The sequence below is a fragment of the Macadamia integrifolia genome, chromosome 8, assembly GCF_013358625.1.
Source record: "Macadamia integrifolia cultivar HAES 741 chromosome 8, SCU_Mint_v3, whole genome shotgun sequence".
Taxonomy (NCBI): domain Eukaryota; kingdom Viridiplantae; phylum Streptophyta; class Magnoliopsida; order Proteales; family Proteaceae; genus Macadamia; species Macadamia integrifolia.
The window spans coordinates 25,360,888-25,383,813 of NC_056564.1; the positions used below are offsets into that span (position 1 = coordinate 25,360,888).

At 40.3% G+C, this 22,926-nt stretch overlaps 1 protein-coding gene across 1 annotated transcript; it reads right to left on the reverse strand.

Annotated features, from left to right (window-relative positions):
- Positions 1-108: 108 nt before the first annotated feature.
- Positions 109-19,979, reverse strand: LOC122086678. The gene is given in 11 exon segments (XM_042655659.1): positions 109-695; positions 1,085-1,172; positions 1,277-1,399; positions 14,893-15,040; positions 15,182-15,345; positions 15,450-15,602; positions 15,723-15,794; positions 15,878-16,071; positions 16,191-17,474; positions 17,477-19,340; positions 19,501-19,979. Coding segments are annotated over 10 exon segments (4,203 nt in total). The 5' UTR covers positions 19,254-19,340; positions 19,501-19,979; the 3' UTR covers positions 109-495.
- Between the last annotated feature and the right edge of the window lie 2,947 nt (positions 19,980-22,926).

The window sequence follows — 22,926 nt, forward strand, 5'->3', positions numbered from 1 at the left end:
TGGGGGGGGGTGGGGGGTTGCACTTTGAGGCCATGTACAATAGGGCCTGTAAGCACACCTAATTAGCAATTGTGAAATAATTTGTCCACAAAATATGTAGATCAAGAGTAGAACCACTAAAAATGAAGGTATCTTTACTATAACAGTTCTAAAATATTCCTTTTACAGCCACAAACCAAAATTGGCCAAAAACCCCATTTATTTTACACCACCAAGACATCAGTGAGCCTGGGCCTTGAACTCTAGCTTCTTTCAGACACATCTGTGGAAGAAGACAGAAAATAACAAAAAGAAAAGAACAAATACAATATTTTTTTGGACAATCTAACATGTTTCTCAGGATACCCAACATACTCAGAATTCAGAACAAATTCCTGAAGGATATATTCAAAATGCAAATTCCATCTTTGCTGTTAGATTTGAGCCAAGAAGAAGGTCAGACTCAGTCCTGTGGCAAAGGAAATATGCAAGATAGAGGATATGTGAAGCCCAAAATCATTTTTGAGCTTGCTGCTGTTGATAGGATTGTCCCTTTGGAGGAAGCTTTGCTAACATAGCACGTAGTTCATTCGCAATCTTTGTGAAGCTTGGCCTCTCAGATGGCTCAGGTGACCAGCATCTCTCCATCAGTGATCTCCACTCGGGATCACAAGACTCGGGTACCGGTGGCCGTAATGTGTTACTAACAATTCCACCTGTTTTTTCCATTTAAAGAAACAAAAATTAGAAGTCTAAACCTTTGGCTCTGTCTGGTTGCAAGGAAATCAAGGGAAGGAAAGCAAGATCAAACCAATACTAAAAACTAAAAATGTGTACTTTATCACACATGATTGTAACTAAACTCCAAAACATTCCATGTCTAATTCTTAAATTTTACTTTACTTCGCAACCAAATCTCTTTGATTTGAAAGGAAAATAAAATTAACATCAGAAAATATAATTATCATGATTACAAAACCTTCCATCTTCCATTTTAAATCAATTTCCTTTCCCTTCCCTTCCCTTCCCTTCTTTTCATTGCAACCGACCATCTCACTGAAGAGGTAAAACATAGTCTTGGTGATTCTACTGAAAAAAAAATTACCAATGATAGCACCATAGTGCAGGTCTGCATACGGTTCTTCTCCAGTAAGAAGTTCCCACATGACAATGCCAAAGGAAAATACATCAACCTGAAATCACACCAGCAAATATCAAGAGCCGGAAGATACCCAAAATGTTCAGGTCAGAGAACAAGGTGCATTAATAGCCAACTCAAAAAAGAAGCGCAAAAAACCTTCTCGGAGACCAGACTACTGCTGCCATTCAGAAGCTCTGGAGCCATCCATGGTAGTGTTCCACGCACACCACCAGAAATTAGAGTCTGACATTTCACTTTTGACAGGCCCAAATCACCAACCTGCATCAAATTACGTAAGGATACGATAATATTTAAAATTTTAAGGAAAACCAAATTTCTAAAATGGTGCATAATGCACGTGTGGTGCAGAGAACCAGTTCTGTCTTATTCTAAACAAGTAATGAACAATGTGTGGAGCTCTCCCCATGGTTATTATCCTTCTACATTGCAGGAATTACTACAGTAGTTGATAAGGTCCAACGCACTTCCCATGAGGAAAGCAAGCAACAATGCAAAGTAACGGACGGAAGAATGGACTTAGACCAAAAGCTACCCCTCCCATAGTTTTTAAGGCGCTGATGCGGTCTAAAGATGGTAAGGCAGTGATCTGCCTTACGTGAAGTAGCGCCTAAAGATGGTAAGGCAGTGATCTGCCTTACGTGAAGTAGCGCCTTATGGGTTTTTTTTTTTTTTTTTTGTTTTTTTTTAAACACATTTGAAAATTACTTGATGAAGATTCAAAATATAGATTTTTTATTGGTAGGTGTATGGTATTGTTAACACTTGAGACGTATAGGATCAGCTTTACTCCACCAAAAATAACCAAAACAAACAAAACAAAAACACGATTCACAAACAGGGTTTGGATTTTGTCAAGGGTTTTAAAAAAGGGCTTTGAGAAGGAATCAAAGAACAAGGAAGAACCACTGATCCAGGTGACCATTTTGCTTCGGCAGCGGTGAGCTTCATTCTTCTTTGACAAGAGCAAAAATGTAGTGGATGACCTTAGGGCTTAGGCACTCATTTTGGCATCATAGAGGTAAGTATAATAAACACTTGTATTTTTTATGTCTTCTTTTCTTTATATTTATAATTTTGTTTCATAATTATGTATTTATATTATATGTTAATATGTTATGATGATTGATGATTGATGATTGAGGATTGATGAATGATGAAGATGAACTTAGTTTATTCACTTAATTGATTTGTTTTCTAGATAAATATCTTACATTGGTATAAATATGAACCTTTAATATTTATTTAACATATGAGTAATAAGATTCAACTAAGATTTGAGCCAAATAAATTAGTTTTATAAAAAAAAAAAATTATACAGGAACGCTTCAGTCAATAAGGCGACGCTTTATGCCCGCCTTATCACTAAGGCGCTCCGAGAGACCCTCAAACTCCTCCGTCGCCTTACCGCCTTAAAAACTATGACCCCTCCAATTAAGAGATCAAACAGGTGAGGAAAATATGGGATTATTAAATTACTTTCCAGACTAACTAATTCTTCCACATTTCTAAAATCTCTAGAAATAACTTTGTCAAGAAGTCGTGTCAACAATAAATATACTCTAAAATGAATCAATCTTTCAGAGGAGAATATGAATCTGAACATTTTTCTCCACCAATGACTATTTCAAAATCTGATCCCACAAACTAATTCTTCAAAAAAAAAAAAACTGCATTTTAAAGGACAGACGAGAGAATGCTACCAACAGTGTGGAGGCCAGAACAGGTCCATTTCAAAATCTAACCCACAAACTAGTTCTTGAAAAAAAAAAAAAAAGGAAGAAGAAGAGAGAAGTACGTACAAGAGAATGCCATCAACAGTGTTGGAGGCCAAAACAGTTCCCCACTATACAACCTGATTGGAAACCCACTAATCAAAATCCACTGCAGTAGATCTGAACCACAAAGAAACAGATTATTGAATCCTCGTGGACATCTGCACAAGCACTACCAAAGAAAGGCCATGTTTCCCTTGAATCTACCTAACTCATACTCATCTCTATCTTGATCCGCATACTTCCAATGTGATCATATCTCCTCACTTTCCTACCAAATATCAACTAGTTCTCTAACCAATTTTGCATGGAATGTGAAAACAGAACTCCAAGCAATCTCAAAGAATTAATAGGATTGACTATAAGTAACTCAGAACTCCAACTTCTTTTATTGCACACACATTAGTTATGAGCATCCAGTCCAATTCAAGATTTTCCTACTAGCAGAACACCGAGAAGGGAAATACCTGTACAACTGGATTTTATATGTCACCCTGCTTGTTCCAAATCAGTTAAGACATTTAAAATGACTAAGAAGAGTTTCTTTGATGGTGAACTTGTAAATGGAAAAATGAATCCATTATTTCTATTCAATTTCAGACCAGCAATACTGAAGGGAAGTTTATATTTGACAACCAAAACTTAATGCATGGACAACACCACAAAGCAATGATGTTACATTAGCTTGAACATAAAGCAAGGACTAGGTTAGGGATGGTTCTCAACCGAAACAGCCATATGCTGACACGGAATATGATCTCCCTATCTCTTACAGTTTCATACTCATCCCACAGAGCTTATGCCTCCTTACCAAGAGCAAGAACCAACTTTTAGAAAAGACAGGACTGTGACTCCACTCTCAGCAGGCAGACTTTAGCTATTTTTCCTTCTACTTCATCTCCCTTCTCTTCCTTTCTTTTCTAGCCCCGGACTGATTGATCAAGAGGGGCAACTGCTTTGGGGCATATTGATGCGGATCCGGGTTTCGAAATCGGAATCGGATCACTTATGGAGCAACAAAAGAACAAATATTTCAATCTAAGCAAACCAGTAGCAATATTGTCATTTCTGGTACAATTTAGAACCCTTTTAGAGTGAAATAGCTGAATGGGGACAGATTTGGAATTAATCCCAAAGAAAAGTTCAGTTCTGGAAATTAATTTGGTGAAGGGGTTAAAATGAAATAGAATTCCAGAACTAGGGGCTTTATGGGAATATCAGAGGAAAGGATGAAGTGCAAATATGAAAGAAGTGTCTTCTTTTTTTTTTTTTTTTGGTAGAAAAGAAGTGTCTTCTACCTTTATGTAATGTTGGAGAACAGAACATGATAGAAAACCCAACAGAAGCCCTGCAGGTTTCGAATGATAAAACTCACTCAGCAAGATTGCAGTCAAACCAAAATTTTGCAAGAGAGATCGAAAGTCAGATAGCCCTTCATTCCATACAATATCAGATCAGAAGGAGATGCAACAGCCTAGGGGAGAATCCTGCCACCTGAACCTGGTGGAGGACTCAAATCTGAGTTCTGGTTTCAGATTTTCTGTCCACTGACTCGCAGGAGTTTGGGATGGAACATAAGGTTTAAATCGCCCCAAGGAGGAGTGTTTCTGCCCCAAGTTTCAGACTAAAAGCTGCAGAATCGAAGGAGATCGAACCACCTTCATTGGCTGCAAGTCTGCCTGGAACAGAAACAGAGAAAGAGAACAGGGAAACAAGGAAGAAAGAAAGGAAAGGGGAAAGAAGAAAAAAAGGTCAGGGAAGGGAAGGAGAAAACTAATCATGGCACTCATGGTCTCAAGCCAAAGCTTCATTCAAAATTTCAATTCTCAAAACTTCAAATCTGTCAACAGTGGACTACACAACCGTATATAAAGACTCAAAAACCTAACTTCCTAATCTGAAATGGAATTAAACTATCTAAACCTAAAAATAGAAATAAGATCTCACTCAAATAAGAATACTACCAAACTAATTTCTAGCTCTAAAAAGGAAGGAAGAAAGGAAACAAATCAAAGGATATTTTAAATCCAACGCCCAACTGCATCACATATAGTCCACTATCATAAATAAGAGAGCTCTCCATTTATTCTGTCTCATTTTAGCAACCAAAATATTTAATTAATTTTGGAAACACCAAATACAAGTCATCAATACTTAAAAAAAAATAAAAAAAAAAAAATACAAGTCTTACAAAAAGGGAAAAATATACATTTCTGTGGTACATACCTTCAATAAGTCCAAGATGATCAACCAGTTGCTTCCAAGGCCACTGGAAATTGTTAGAAACTCCTTAGTTCAGCATGCCCAGCCCACCGATGGATTTCCAGAGTTCTAACATAGTCAACACATACCCCTCATCTTCAATACCCTACTTTTCCTCTCATTCCATTAACCCACCAAACAGAACAGGGCATCATAGACAATTCAAGCTCTAACAGATGATGGAAATCAGACCATTGAGGAAACATTTGCTTTACTGCAGAGTGGGAGTCATAATACTACAGCCAACTCAATTTCAAAATACATGTGTTGGCATCTATAGCTAGCATTAAAACTCTAGATTTGAACTGTTAAGGAAATTAAATTCTTTAATTCCAAAACCTAAGCAAATCCAAACACTTTCGAGAGGCCAAGCTCTGTGACTAGTTTCCAATGCTTCATTACAGACAAAGTTATAGTAAAATTCAAAAGATTATCGTAAGATTCTAAAGAAGACTGTCATCCACCTTTGCATTTCTTCCTTTTGAGTAAAACAACAATTAGGCTCTCACTCTATCAACAACAGCTAGGGCCTGCTACATGATTATTCCTTCCCTCCTCGTTCTTTTGCTTCTTCTTGACAGAAATTTTGCTCTCGTTATTCCTAATTCCCTAGTCTCCCTACAACAGCCAATCCACTATTAAGGGCCGCTTCCTTATAAATTTCAACAGTCTTCCTCTTCCTGATTATTTTTTGGGGGAAATGTATCTCCTCATCAATTGAGGAAGGACTCAAACGCAAAATTCTTCCTTTAGATTATCTATCTACCCCTGAAGCTTCTTGCCCCTTGATACAGTAATACTTCCTTGGACCGACACAAACCCGTTTGATAGCCTAGACTGAGACGAACCAGGTCCAAATTTAGGTTTGTTGAATCGCATCACCACACTGGGATATACCTCACTGCTTTCATGAGTCACTAGCCTGCTCTGTTTCTGGGCGACCTAACAGCCACCAACCTATTTGGATCAAATAATTCTTCCTCTTTCCCTTTAAGAACTTGGGAGTTAAATCCTTACCCTAGGGCAACCTGAACCCTAGAGTTATACTTTCCATACAACAGAGATAGGACTCAATTAGAAAACTCATGCTAAAACAAGGAAACCAATCTCCAAAGTGTAATACTTTCCATAAAAATAAAGATTACAAGATAAACCTAAATTAATAATAAACCCCTAAATATGCTACTGGATCAAAACTACATTTGGACCTGATTCGTACGGTCAACACCACCAAATGGGTTAGTGTCATGGGTCCAAGGGAGTGTTATCGCATCAACCACCCCCCCTTCCTCCTCTCACCCACATCCCAAAAATAAGAGTAGCGAGCCCTCATTAAAGGTAATTGCTTTAGAACTCTCAAATATGAAACTTTTTGACATTTAAGTTCTTTATTAGGCTCACATCCTATCTATCACCTGGGATGCAACTAGGGGCAGCCCATAAGAAATCCTCACTGAAATTTGTACTACATCAGGTGGTTCAACCCTATCCCAATCTGAACCCCAATCTATCACTAAAACCTTCCACCGAATGGCTTTAGTTACACTATTGACACCATATACTGAGATGTTTGCAAGTGAGTCTCCACAACAATTTCCTGAGAAGGGCAACATCTATCTCTGATGCAGGTGAGATTTTAACTTAGTCCCAAAGAAAGAAGAAACCAAACAGGCCTTGGTGGCCAGCAGCTTATAGGTATCTGGGCTTCTTTAAGTCTAGCCCGACATGGACCTTGAAACCCATTACTGGACCTGTTTGGTTGCCCAAATCATAGGTTATGTTTAGTTTACTTTTCTTTTATTTTTTCAAGTTGTTTTGTTTAACTTGAAGACTTATACCTTAGCCTAATAGGTTTCCTACTTGTGTTATGTTTCCTACTACTTATTGGCTAGGAATTTTCTTTTTATATCAAGTTTGTAGGCTATTGCCATTCAACTATTTGAATAAAATTTGTTGTCCTTCGGTGGAAAACTGTTGTGGGATTCAATTAGGGGCGAGAGGTCCAAGAGATCGGTGGGATTCTAATCTGTTTATTTCGAATGACAAGCTCAGGTTTTCTTCCCCTATCTTCCATATCTTTATTTCTTCCATAGTTCCTGTACTGCTAAGATCAAATCACCCTTATTCTGGTTTGAAGACCTAACAGATTATTAGGTGCAAAGGCTACTTGATTGATGAATTACATCACTGGCAGCAGCCCTGTTTTGGGCTTGTTTTTGTCAACCTCAATATTAACTGTCAAGGAAGATCTGACCAGCCAGATCACCCACATCTTTCAGTTCATTCAAGGTCACTAGAGTCCTTCGACCAAGACCTGGTAAAGATCAGGTCTTCTGATCAGTAGATATTTTAAATCTCGAAATTTTGCCCCTTTTGTTTTCTCAGTATTGGTTCTTCGTTAATTAATCTCAACTCGACCATTTCATTGTCAATATTTTTTGGGGACTTCATCTACCCTCCAAATACTAAATTCGACCTGACTTTTAGACAGATCTGAGTTACTGATTGGTTGTAATTAGATTTCTCCCATATTCTGGTTTTAAGTTCCAGATTTTACTATTTTGTGATCCTTTTGTCAATTGGGTTAAATCCGGCCGTTGAATCGTCAGTCTTTTGAGGACTTGTTAATCTAACGTCATCCGACCTTTAACCAGAATCTGAACTCCATCCATAAAGGTTGACTTTTGACTTTGTTGTTGATCTATTTCTATTTTAGGTTTTTACTGGGATCTTGTTAAAAAGGGGTGTGTAATCTGAACCTCCGGTTCATCCTACCTACCCTATCAATTTGGTATCAAAGCTATGGCTACTCCAATTGACCCTACAGATTCAAGAGGAGATCAGAATTCCATGCATCAATTAGCTAATATAAATAAGAATGTGTCTGATCAAATAGTACCTATGGAACGATGTCTGGATACGGTGTCACAACGTGTTGATACAGCCCATTCCAAAGGAACATAGATGTGAGCACTACCCTACACCAGCTGCATCACAGAACACCAACCGATACCAAGGTTTCCACAGAGAATTGTCACACCAGACATCACCGGTTACGTTTGAAGATCACGTGAGAACATATTTCGACAGGATCACGGATTTTCCTCCTAAGCGGTTTGAAGATTCATAAAAGGTGAAGCTAGAGTTGAAGGAATAAAACAGGAAGCTTGATCCAGATGTGTTCCTTGAGTGGACAAATACAATTGATGACTACTATGACTGGTATGATGTGGCAGACGCTAGAAAAATCAATTCAGTCAATGCTGAACTTGTTGGACCAACCAAAGAGTGGTGGAGATTGCATCAACGGAGGAACCAAGACAGACGCACACCGATTACTACTGTGCATGATATGGAAGTTGATGATTTAAAGGGAAGTACCTCCCACAGTCCTTTGTAATTCGCCTGCATGATCTGCTGAATACACTACTGCAGGGTACACTTTGTGTTTGAATACAAAGATAAGTTTGATGGTCTCAGGTTGCTCTCTGGAGCCCCTTTCCCTCAAGGAAACCCTAAGCGAAGGAAACTACATTTAGTCGCCACCTTGGAGCAGCATGGCTGGCCTCATGGCCAGGCTGCTCCCCCCACCCCTCTTTCTTCCATCTCTCTCCCTCATCCTCTCACTCCCTCTCTCTATCCCTCTCTCCCTCTCAGTACTTCCTCCTCTCCTTCCTTTATGTTTCTTCATTCCCTGTTGGAGCTTCATACCGGTTGGGGTCGCGTCTTGGCCACTAGCCCTGTAGGCCACCATCCTTGCTGGATCTTATGCTCGTTTGGATTCCCACTCGGTCCGCAGCTTCCTTCTTGGCTGCCAGCCCCATAGGTCTCCATCCCTGCTAGATCTCAAAGCTTGTTTGGATTCCCGCTCGGCCAGCATCCTTTTCGCCTCCAATCCCATTGACCTGCTCTCACACCAGTCGCCATCATGCCCTGTCCGGCTTGTCCCACCGCCACTTGGTCTCCTGCCAGCCCACATGGTTTGCAACCGTTTGTCGCCAGCCATGCTTGGCCAGCCTCCCAATCTTCCTGGTTCACTCAACTTCTACCGATTAGCTGCCAGCTGCAAGGCAAGCAACTTTTTGGCTGCCAACTTTGCTTGGCCGGCAGCCACTCGCCGATGCCCTCTGCAAGGCTAGTGCTCAGTAGTGGCTGTCACCTCTGCTATGCCAACTACAAGCTCGGTCGTGGCCCTCTGCAAGGCCAACGCCCTCCAAGAGGCAGCCCCCCTGGCCCGTGAGCTCCCTTGGCGGCTAGTTAGATGAAGAGAAAAGATGTTTGTGAGTTTCCACAAACCCTAATTGAATTTGACATGGTTACCCTTGGATGGGCTTCCTTGCTTTGTTTTTAAGCTAATGTGGGCTTTTGTGACGTATTGTACATGTGTGTCTTGAAGCCCTTTGGGCCTTGGATGTTGAATGGGCTTCTTAGTTCCTGTCTTTTGCCCATGTGGGCTTTTGTTAACCTTTTAGGGTTTGTTTCCCCTTTCGGGGTTGTAATCTCCCTCCCCCTTTTCTTTAATACATTTATTCACACCCAAAAAATAGTTTGATGGTCTATTGTCACGGTCATAAGTGGAAGAAGATGACATGCAGCTGATATCTCAGCACAAACTTAGGCTAACAACCAGAGGTCAGAAGAACATTGGAAACAACTACTGTTTATGATCTTCAAAACTGCTATCAAAGGGCATTAGAAGCAACAGACATACTGAAGATTCCCATCAGACCTCAACTGGGGAGTATAGAAGGCCACCAGCTACTACTCAACCATCTCCATCCATAGGAAGACCGAGCAACACTCCCTCATTTGCTGATAAAGGGAAAGGTCCCATGAATGCAAACAACAAGACTGTGCTATCACTATAACAGATATGGACACTTCGCTGAATTCTGTCCACAGAAGACATGGAGTACAAATGTTACAGTTGTTGCCTTGAGTCTATGGAAGATGTTGAAATTAATGACGGACTTTCCCTCGAGGATGATACTAAAGACCACCAGACGAGTATGACAATGGAATGTAAACCTATGAAATTAATGTGGTTAATCGCATTTTGGTTGTTCCATCAAAGGGGAGAAGACTAGAGACATCATTGTATTTTCTACAGTAGAATGGTCAGTCAATCCCATTTAGTTGGGATAAGGCTGAGTTGTTGTTGTAATGGCCAGAGGACCCAAGATAGTGCAATTGATAGTGGACAACGGCAGTTGTGTGAACGTCATTTCACATATCTTCACCCAAAGAGAAAATCTTCAAAAAGAGAAACATCCACACCCTTAATGCGGTTTCTCGCTTCAATGGAAACACCTTAGAAGTCAACCAAAGCTGTTCAGTCCCACTAAATTGGGTTCCTACGATGAAGAAGTCTGATGTGATGTTATACCGATGCAGTTGAAAAACTTACTTCTTCGTAGGCCGTGGATCAACGACAATGATGTAATGCTTGGTGGCAAAAATAATCAGTGCACTTTCACATTTACGGGAATGGTAAGGTTTCGACGAAATTTTGCAAAACCAACCTAAATAATCAGGCTCCTCAAGCTGCAAAATGAAACAGCCAGTGATACTGAAGTATTGCAATGTTTTTGTTTCATTTTACTGATATTTCAGCCGAAACTAATCAAACCTTTAGTATAAATTCCATAATTCAAGCAAAATGGGTCGCTCATTTTGTCTAGTTTCGGTGCTGAAGGTTGAAAATCCCAATTTTTGTGCTTTCTTGGCCAAATCACTGTTGTACAAGGTTGAAACAAGTACCCAGGAAGTAGAAGAATTATGATCCATGATTTATGATATGGTTTATAATTTGATGTCTGTTCATTCCCAATGCATATTTAAGTTGTTTTACTTGAATTATGTGTTCTAGTACTAAGCATTATGTGGAAAAGGCCATATTAGAGAATGTATACAACTGATGGTTGATGATGAAATACAAGCACCATCACAGAAAGGCACAAGACCAGATAAGGACGACAATAGCTCTTGATGATCATCTAATTAGGAGGAGAAGGTCAGGTGCTCCATATGGTGGAACCCAACAGGATAGTGATGATGACGAAGGCAAAGATGGTGGTGGTGGTGGTGGGGTTTCACAATCTTATGAAAGGTTATTGTTCACCTATGAGGCAGGGCATGCACATGCAACCGAAGATACGGATCATGGTGCTTGTCCCACAACCAAAATTCTTACAGTCGGAAAGGTAAGCATTCTCTCAATCCAAGTAACAGTGATATGCTTATGAGGAGCATGGAGTCACTGAGCATGAGTTTGGATCACGCTGATGCAGTTGGCCGATTGATTTAATTGGGGTTGATTTGGTTCCTTTATTTGTTTCCTTTTAGAATTAGAAACAAAAGGAGTTGAGTTAGAATTGTTTCTTATTTGAGTGAGATTTTATTTCTATATTTAGATTGAGGTGCAAGTTTATCTTAATTTCAGAATAGGAAAGTAGGTTGTTTTGAGTCTATAAGAAGTCTTTGTACTCCACGATTTGGACAGAACTGAAGCACTGAATTGAAATTGAATGAGTAGTTTCCTTTGGTTGAAGCTATGGCCGAACCCCTCTTTTTCCTCTCTCTCTCTCTTATCTTTCTCTCTTCTTCTTTTTAATTCTACTTCTCTGGTTTTCCTCCCCGTTTCCCTGTTAGTCAACTGTAGCAGCCCATCAAGTTAGGTTCAATATCCTTCATACCCAAATCTGTTGGTTTGAGACTTATAGGAGCAGTAACAAACCCTAAGGCGATTCAGATATTTGAATCTGAGATCGAAAGCACTTCTGATTTGTGAGTTCCACATGAGTTTCAGAACCGATCTTTACCCTACCGCCAGGGATAGGTTGCAGAGCTGTCCCTCCCTTGTTCCTTGGCCTTTGGGGATTGAGGTTGGCTGCCATCAAGAGATCCTTGTGTAGCAATTCTCCATTCCAGGCCCTAGGTCAATCCATAATGGTGTGAGATGGTTCTAACAACACCTATCGAGTTTGTCTTCCGCTTCAGGTTGCTGTCCAATGGTTGAAGACAACCCCAATTCGTGGGTTTTATTTTAAAGCTCTCTTACTTTTGTTTTCCTATTATACCCCTCAAAAGTCCCTTTAAACTTCTTTGTCCTTTAATTACCTTTAGTTCCAAATTTGACCCTAAACAATAAATCAAATTCCCACTTGTGCCCACACTTCTTAACCGACCCATTTAAGCATTAGAAAATTCTGGTTATTCACAAAATTGCCATTCACCTTTGCAACTTCAATTTAATCACAAAACTGCCACTCTTTTATAAGTTTCTACTTATTTACAGATTTGCACCTTCATTGGAAACTTGAGTTTATTTACAGTTCTGCCATCTAGTTCAGGCCCTATGTTAATTACGAATCTGCCACTGGTTATTGCAATTGATTTATTGAGTGTCTAAGTGGGCCCATAAGCGATCCGATTCTAGATTTGGAACTCGAATCCGCATCACACGCTGTGCTTCATCAGGCCATGGACACTATATATCTTCAGTTGCTTCTTCAAGCTATGGACATGAGGCCACTCCGGGACCAACATTGGTCACTCCAAACCAGTACACGAGATTCTACAATAAGTGGGACTCCCATTACAATAGATGGTTCGATTGGGGTCAATATTGTGTTTATGTTCGGCAAGTGCACATCATCATCGTAGTCACTCCTACTCTTGAAGTACCTCCCAGCAATGACTTTGAACCAGCCCGACACTCTTCATGTGACTCATGGCAATGGCAAAATAGATGACATGTAAGAAACCAAGACTATTCCTCGCTCAAGTTTTCTCTTTCTTGACCCGCTGCCGGATAAGTTGGCTAACCATGGCCCTACTCCTTTCCCAAAGGAGCAACCCCTCTTCCAGTTGCTTGCCATTCTGAAGTCTCAGAATAAGGGTTTGGGTTGAGTGAGAAGTCTCCAAAACTCTGACTTAAGCGCTAGGCTAGGCCTGACCTGTTCCCTTTCGTCTCTGCAAACCAAGCAAGGTTGCTTGGTACATTCTGAGTAGCCCAGCCCAATCAAATGAAATAAATAATCGCTTCTCAAAAATCCTCCTTTCATGCCTTACCCCAAAGACATCCACACCTCTGTTGGGGAATTCTAATAGGACTGCTGTCTAGGAGTCACAACAATGTGGAACTTCTATTCTATATAGACACTATTTCGCGCTGAGCGAGGATAATTTCCCTCCTTACTCACTCATAGTCGGTTTCAACTCTCCCTTGAATCCTTCACTCGTGTTCCTTACCAAAGGGCCACTTCATTCACCTGTCTTTCGGCCCTCCAAAAGATATGGAAAATACGGTATGTAAAAGGTAGATAAAAGGAGGATTTAAGTTTCCAATTATATATTGCTTATTTATATTTTTTTTTTTTAAGAAAAAGTGTATTCCCATATGTATATTGACCATTTATGTGTGTATATTTTGTGTATCTTGTGTATCTCCAATATGATACTATATGATACATCTCTTAAAATGACCTGACCGATACAGCGACTAATACCAATAATTTAATCCTTGCCTGTAACTGTAACTTATAGTTGGCATCATATCTATAATAACAGTCTTAGTTATTCCTTTGTTGAGGACTGTCATTTAGTCATTTATGTTACCGAATTGGGAGGGTTAGCTTACTCTTTGGGCTGAACTTGTGATCCTTTTGTAATCCTATTGTAAGTTAGGGTACTAGTGTTTGTTAGTGTACTACCTTTACATTAAAGGGTGCTAGTTTTAAAACATCATAGGACATTTGTCACATTTCTTTTGTCCCTACTGATTTTCTACTTCTTCAATATGACTCTAAATCTCGTAAGGTCCTGATCATGATCCTATTGTAATCCTATTGTATGTTAGGTTACTAGTGTTTGTTAGTGTACTACCTTTACGTTAAAGGGTGCTAGTGTTAAAACATCATAGGACATTTGTTACATTTCTTTTGTCCCTACTGATTTTCTACTTCTTCATTATGACTCTAAATCTCGTAAGGTCCTGATGACCCTAAAAGAAAAGAAATTAAACAGAATAGCCTCCTCGGCAATATGTAGAATATGGAAGTCATAATTGCAAATTCAACGAGGTCATCACAGAATAATAGATTTGATCTTTTCCACAACCTACAACATCTCCCATACGATAAGAGCATTGTCAAGGCAACACTTTGTTCACCTTGGTCACCTAGGTGGGCGCCTTGTTGGGGTTCCCTTGCATTTAGGTCGCCTCACGCCTTGGGTAGACTAGACACCATGACAATTATGATTCTACAAATCCTGCTATGAGTCTCAGTTCTATAGCATAAACAGCCAAAATTAGAATTACCGTCATTCTAAGAAAATATTGACTTCATTTCAGCACAATTTAGCACCACAACAACCTGTTCTTCTACAGCATGTTTCAACTGCTCAGCTGATCTGTCAGCAGTTTACAAAAGATAAAACTAGACCTAATAAGATCCCATACTACATTTCTAATATTTATCAGCCTGGATAGCCTCCTATCTATTCATTTCCATCTCATTCAATTCATGGAGAACTGTCTCAATCTCTTCATAAGAAACAAAATCTGAAAATGTCAACAAAGCATGCTCACTAACCATGATGCACCTAAATAAGTAGTACTACATGAACTAAATGCAGTAGAACAAGTTATCCAAGCTGTCAACCATAAAAAGTAGTTGCACCAAGAAACAATAGAATCTCAACCCCTCAACTAACCTTGCATATTGGCCGGTGAGGATCTCGAAGATTGACAAGTAGGTTGTCACTTTTCAAGTCAAAATGTACTATATTCTTCCCATGCAAGTATTCCATTCCAAATGCCACATCCATCACAATCATGATGCGCTTCCGTTTATCGAGTATCCTGATAACAGTCAAGATCAAAATTCCTTTAATATAAGAATTCCACCCTTAAAAGTGCTTGCCAAAGTCACATCAGACATTTACAGAACAAAAAAGATTCAACATAAAATATCAATAAACAGGATAGGAGAAAAATCATCACTTGTCCTTTTTTTGTAAAGCATTTCTAAGCGATCCATTGACCATGTATTCTGTTACTGTAGCCACAGAACCCCCAGGACCATCCAGCACAACACCATAAAAAGCTACCACATTTGGATGGTGCAAGTCCGCTAGCTTGATTGCCTCATTCCAAAAGTCATCTCTCTGAATAGATAGAAACCAAAGTATGGGAACAAAATGAGCATAAAACATGACCAATGACAATAACATCACAGATGCTCAACAGTGAATGTAAGACGGAGACATACCATGCGGTCCTGCTCCGATGGTTTTCCAGCAAAACACCTATCATTGATCCGTTTTATTGCAACATCAGTACCCCTCCATTTTCCATGATACACGGTACCATAAGTTCCAGAACCCAGTTCCCGCAACTCTTCAAGATCGCTATTCGTGATAATCTGCCCCCCCAACCCAAAAGAGAGAGAGAGAGAGAGAGGAAAAAAAAAATCTAGATTACATGGCAAGACAAGCAACAAATATGTCCAATGAACAATTTTTTATCAAATCAAATCTCCGACCTGCAAGCGACCAATGCCATCTGAAATAGGTAAAACAGGACTAGTCTTATCTGATAGTTTGGTCTTCATGTCCTGAATTGCAGTTCCATTGGAGTAGTGAGTTCACTGCAAGACGATGAAAAGAAATAAAATAAACACCAGGCAGCTTAAAGCACCTCGACTTTGGCTCTACTATGTGCTTCAGCATCACAATCATGGACTTCTCTGGCTCTATTGGCTTCAGTTTGGAGCTCATTATTCTCATGAATGGATGATTCAGGATTAGAAGGCGAAGATGACTGAAGAACAGAAGCCGCCACACCTTCTGCAACAGCCTGAAGATCTTGCTTGATCTGTTCCTCTGCTGCACCTATAAGATGGAAGACAGAGAAATGAATATTAAGAAAACAGAGGAAACAAAAGCTCAAGAAATTCTTACTATATTTATAATATCTGATTATATAAATCCAATTACAAGAAACATCTAACCTTTCACATGCCAAAGGTTTTCTGAACTTAAATCCCTGTTAAGATTGCCTGATGACTGGTTAAGAACTCCTTCCAATTGCAGTTTCGCACTAGATTCCCCATTATTACCTAAACAATTATCCCCTAATAAGTCCCTTGTAACAACAGGTTCCTTGCTCATTGGAACATTGTTAGGCCTCGGAGGTAGGATATGAGAGTCATGATGCAAATTCCAAGGGTCTTGATTGCTGAAAAGCGAGTTTGATGGAGCAGGATTCCAGTTATTTGCAATCACCGCAGCCTGCAGAGGTACAGAAGATGGCATATTACTAGTTGCAGCAACGGTATATGAGCCCACATCATTAGGAACCATCCTCGAATGCAATATTGCATCCTTCCATTCAACCACTGGTTGTGATACCCTATCAGAAGCGTAGGATGAATCAACTCCTGAAAATGCTGGTTTACCATGCCATATTTCATCAGGAACAACGCATTGATGTCCCATCTTTTGATGCAGATACTGTCCTGAGTTTCCCAAAACAGGTGGTTGTGCTAATTGACTGCACCCTACAGATTGAAGATGACCAACCTCAGTAGGGGAAGACTCTATAGTCTCAATTGGCTTTAGGTGATTCCCGTCCAGGACAATCCCAGGCTTGATAAAGGAGTTGGCCTGAAACATTTCCTTCCCTGTCTCATCCTTCTTCGGTATACACTGCTCATTACTACCAGAATTCTCAGGTGAATTTATTTGGAGTGCTTCCATCCTTCCATTAATTGTTCTAAGATGGTCACTGGAAGAGTCCAAGAGATCTTTCTGAACATAGTCAGAAAGCTTACCAGAGTACTCTGTTGAAAACTCATGAACTAAGGGTTCAGAAGTTTGAAAAGGTACGACTCTCACAGGAGGGTTATGATTACTAATTGGTCTGTTCATGAAAGCATCCTGTTTAACCTGGTATTGGAATGGCACAGAGGGCTGCTGCAGACCATCTTCTTCTTGCCGGCTCTGAGGGATATGGCCCATAAATGTACCGTAAGACTGTGGATCCCCTGGCGACCCCATCATACCTGGGGGAAACATCCTTTGATGACCATGACTGTCTACTTTTTGCAAGAGGACCCTGTCGTTCTCATGCTGCCCTTCTAGATTCTGAGGAAACCCAAGCACCCCAAACTGTGGAGCAGTAACCTCAGGATCCACTTGGCCGACAATGACCCCGGGGACAGTCCCACTACCTTGGTGTTCAACTGAGGTATCCAACAAAGCTCCAGTCACCGCCACTCTGTTTGCAGGTCGGGCTCCATACCATCCTCTGCATTGAGACTATGGAAAGCCAAATTTGTGTCAGAAACGATACTCGCACTGCTCTCTCTCTGGTCCTGCACCAAAGGATCAGAATGTGCATGAGGAAAAGCTTTTTGACACATATTACCATTCCCCAGTCTCTGAATTTTATCTGAAAACATTCCCTGCTGCTGAGGTATCCAAACTTCATAGGAGACTGCATGCTCTGGTGTGTGTACCTGATGCCAACCATATCCTCCTGTCTGAGCTGCCACAGGGATCTGGGGACGTGGTGGCTGGGATTGATAACCTTTAAAGTTCTGGTCACTAGGAGGCTGAACTACCCTTTGTCCATATTGATTCTCTTCGGTATATGGATCCCGCCGGACTTGTTGAGGCTGCATGAATTGCTGAACAGCCTGAACTCCAATTGGTTTAATGCCCACATGAGGAGATGGGGCAGCCATTGTCATGTGTACTGCAGGTACAAACTGATGAGGCAGCTGTTGCGTGTTATCAGCAAGCCTGTACATGGACCCTGGTGGAATACCCATCAGCTGAGGATTTCCGTACCCAATTTGGGAGGAAAGGTGAGGATCTACGTAACCCTGCATGTAAGCTGCAGTCGGCTGAAACTCCATTGTTGTTGCCTGATGCAATTCAAAACCCAATGGTGGCTGGGGTTGAACCATTGCAGGCAATGTCCTCTCTATCTCAAGCTCCGGTCGAGACGAAGAAATCTGCTGCGGAGTAGCCGATACCGCTTGTGGAACACCTATTGGCATGGCTTGAGCATCTGTATACCTTACAGGGTTGGGACCCACAGAGAAAAATCTAGTGGAAGCATCATGAGAAGCAACAGCAGTACCAGTAACTCTAGGAGATGATGATGACATGGTGGGAGAGGCTGGCCCGCCACCGTCACCTTGACCGGGACCTGAGCTATCGACGCCATCACCACCACTCAAAAGGCTGTCTGAGTTCTGGGTAGACGCTGCACTTGCTGTACTCTCCTTCCTTGTGATCCCACCGCCCACAATCTCCGGAATTCCATTGACAGCATCGACATACTTATGCCCAGTATCTGGTAGATCACCAAACTGAAGAAGCCCAGATGGGTCAAGCTCAGAAGCTGAGAACAAGAACACCCGAAGCTTGGCTGAACCATCCGAAGAGCTCTCCGCCAGCTTCTCATACTCTTCCATCATGTTCTGAAGATCCTCCTGACAGGAAACCGATACAAGGGCATCAAGATCCTCGTCAGGGAGTTGATACTTGACGACCACAGGCTGCCCAGAGGTTTCCATCATCTTCTGTACCAAGTCATTGAAACGGATATCACTCCTCACTCCAATAATCCGAGTCTGCCCTCCAACATACCTCAAGGTACCGTCACTGGGCCTGGGGAGAATCTTCCCTCCAAAACTGCACAAAAGCTTTATTTTTTTGGCCAAATACAAATCGTCGCCACCCTCATCACTGGCCTGATCGACCGCATTGTCCCAAATCCGGTTCCCAGAATGAGGTATGTCAGTGAACCCAGCAGATGGTGGGCGATGTAACCAAGCCATGGCAGGATTCCCAAACCCTAATCCTACAAATCCAGAATCAGAAACCGTCGCCGCAGGATAGTAAGCCTGACTCGACCCAGGACTGCTCCCGTCACGAACCGGATTCGGTGGGAAAAATCCTTCCACGTTCCTCCAAGAGGCAGTGGCGGCAATGCGAGGGTCTTCACGAGCTACGTTCAATGGCCGGAGATCTTTGGGTATTGAGTTTTGATCAATCGCCATTCCAAAAAAGGTTGACAGAGACTAAAACGAAGACGATACGAATCAATGGAGAAACGAAGCTAGGGTTTGGGATTGTATGCGTTCAAGCTGCGAGAATAACATAGCATCAAAGCACCCATTAATTAGTACCCCTCGATAAACCCTACTCATATGAACCGAAATAAACGATGCTCACATAGAGAAACGGAATCAAGAACAAGAAATGAAATAGCAAAGTAGAAGAACAGAGTGTTAAGTATAATAGTACCCGATTGAAACGGAATGAAAAGGGGAGGAGGGATAGACGAGAAGAAGAGGGTCGGTGCAGCTTCAACAGCACAACACAACAGTGTGGCAACACCAGGCGTCCCAAAACGACACGATCCACATATGCTGATGACAGTGACGATTCCTCTCTCTCTCTCTCTCTCTCTTGCTGTGTGTTTGTTTCCTCCTTTATTCCAGGTCTTCTACCATTATCTGGACCATGTTTATTTACAAACTTTGGGAAGAAAGAAGAGTAGAAGAGCAACACCTGCTTCACTTCGATTGTGCTTTCTTTGATCTGTTTTCGCTTTCTGTTTGCTTTGGGTTCTAAGAGGCCCGAGGAAGGAGGGCACGTGGAGTGCCATGCAGAGGCTCCCTGTGCGCGTCTGTGCCAGTGAGTCACGAAGGCTAAGTTGGTGGAAGCGCCCTCTACTGTGCACAAGAGGCGGCAACACAAATCCTACGCTTTGGAACGTCTTGTATGCGCGCAAGAGGAGTCAGATCTTTGTTTGATAACTTAAAAAAAAAAAAGAATTCTACCAAAAAAAACTTAAAAATAGAATAATAGAATAATATAAAATATTAATAAGACAAAATTTATAATTATATAATGATTTTTTATGTGTTTATCGTGGTCCTACCAAAGAAAGACGACCCATCTTCCTCAGCTCCTTGTGAAGAGCGATCAAAATCTCATTATGAGGAGAGATTTCGTTTTTGAAGTTACACTTGAGGTAGGGCACGTATCTATTCTAACAAGGATACAAAGTAACAGGTGGCAATGGGAAACACCAACACGTAACAACTAGATCCAATCCAACATCAAGGGCCCAACCATCCCGGTGTCGAAATGTCATCCTGCTTTCAAACCCCAATGTTACTTTATCTTGAGCATGGTTTCAAGTATCGGTCTCATATTGGTTGGATCGGATTACTATCGATTGAGATCAATCCTCAATCCCGATCGATCTGGTTCTGTTATTTGTATCATTTAAGGTGTAAAATAGTAAAAAATTAGTAACACATAAAAAAAAATGGACGAAATCGATTGATACCCACTGATCCGATTCGATCCGATCCAGATTGATAGTGAATCAATATACACAGATATCAATACCAATATCGTCCCCTAAATCCATAGTCTAGAGAGCTTCCCAACACAACACTACTTGATACAAGGATGAAACTCCAGGCTTTGATACGTAGAGCGAATCACTGACAATAGATGAATAAGCATTGATCAAGCCATCACTCTGGTCGACGATTACAATTCCGTGCAACCACGGCTTAAGTCTTTGAATGTTTTATCTCTCTCTCTCTTTAAATTTTTTGAATATTTTTTTTTTATTTAACTTCCAAGCATAGCCAGAAGAGGAAGGGACTGAAAGGAAACTGCCAAGCTTTTGAGGGAGGACTTCATTATTAAATTAAAGGGAAAATCTATGATGATTATCGAGATAGCCCAACACCTACCCCTTTTAGCTCCATAAATCTTCAAAGCGCAGACCTGAGCATGCCTTGAGAGTGTTGGGCCACGTCCTTACATGGGTTTCTAACCCATATTTCCTCTCTCAAGTCTCACCACTAATGTGTTTTTCAAAAACTCATGCTCTGTATCCTTTTTCAAAATTTTCATGTTGTTTGTTAGTGGGTTGCTGATGTTACTTCCACTATTGATCCACTTCCAAATGCCGACTATGTTAGGCCTTGTAGTACGTCTCTCGCTAAATACCAAACATTATCATCTAAGGATCTTCTACCAAAAAAAAAAAATCATCTAAGGATCATCTGATTTTAATTTATGCCGGCTACTTGAATTATTTATTTTATAGTAATGGCTGGGTTTCTATTCTGTTATTTAAATTAAAATTTTATTATTTTTCTATGAATCATGATTTTTTAGGAAATAAGTTGGCATCAAAGGTCAAAAATATCCCACAAGGTTTGCACCAACTAATAGCAAAAGGGTATCGAAAGATAGAAATGTGGGTGGACAGTCTTAGGACTTATTTAGTTTACTCTTAAATTTTTTTTTCTTAATCCCTAAATTAGATGTTATTATAACTATTAAAGATGGGTATAGAATTTCGACCCCCCAAAAAAAAAGATGGGCATAGATTTTGTGGCCACGAGGGTAGTACAAATAGCCAAGGAGGTAAATTAACGAAATATATGAAGGATGATATAGATATTTTCCTGTTTTGCTAACCTTTCTTTTATTTTCAAAAAATATTAAGGGAAAAAACTTCAAAGAACATAATCTCCATTAGCGTGTGGACTAAGGAAAGGAATTCGTGTAGTGAGAATTTTGTGAAGAAATGGAACCTTGTTTTTCGTTGTGACAGTTTTTGTTTAGGTGTTAATCAAATGAATGGATTGAATTTTCATCCACCCATGGTGAAAAGATATTCTTTTATTAGTAGATTTTGATGCTTTGACTAAATTTCAAGAGTGGTGCCAAAGGCACTTCAGACATTCACATACAAAGGAAACTAAATCCATGAAAAAGAAAAACTTTCTTCTAAATAATAATCAATGGAGTTTGTTTTCATTTCTCTCGATCAAAGGAGACTGAGGAGTTTGAATAGTGTATAGAGGGTTTTGGAGAAAAACCGAATCATATAGGGGTAGAGCATTTATGATCCTAAATGGATGTATTTTTCCTTCATCCATGGCGTGAGAAAACTTTCTCCGAAATCAACATAGGAAAAGATTATCTAAAGTAAATAGTACAAAGAAACGCACCAATAAAGGGGTGAAGAGTGAAGTCGAGTTTCATAAGTGGCAAGAAAATCCTTCCATGCAAGCAAGAGAGAGAGAGAGAGAGAGAGAGAGAGAGAGTTGGCATACCCTCCAATCCACGTGAGCGACTCAGAGAATATTTTACCAGTCAATATTTACAATTAGAAGGGCACAGTCATAAGGTAGTAATTAGGGCCAAGGGGTTTAATGTGATTATGTGTGTGTAATCACACATATATTTTTTAGTTTTTTTTTTTGATGAAAATTATTTTTAGTTTAGTGAGTGATGAGACTTTTGAAGAGAATCCTTAAAGTTTTATGAAAATGACACTTGGCTTTTATTTAATGGAATGAAATTTTTTATTTGGGAAGAATTTCATTGTTGGAGACTCGAAGAGGCTATGTCATATTTCATGTTACTAAGTTACATTCTCTTTTGGGAGAATATAATATGTCAAGGCGTCTAAAGAGTGTGATTATGATTTATGAGTACCTGGCAAGTGCTTTCTGAGACTTTTATTAGAATAGGTAACACCATCAATTCATTTAATTTTGCTAAAATGAGGGTGGGGAAGAAAGTTATCCATAGGTACAGATGCACATTAATGGGTGCAACCAATGAGAGAACATGTATGAGCATCTTCAGCACGAGATAGCATAGATTTTTCACTCACTAGTGGGTAGG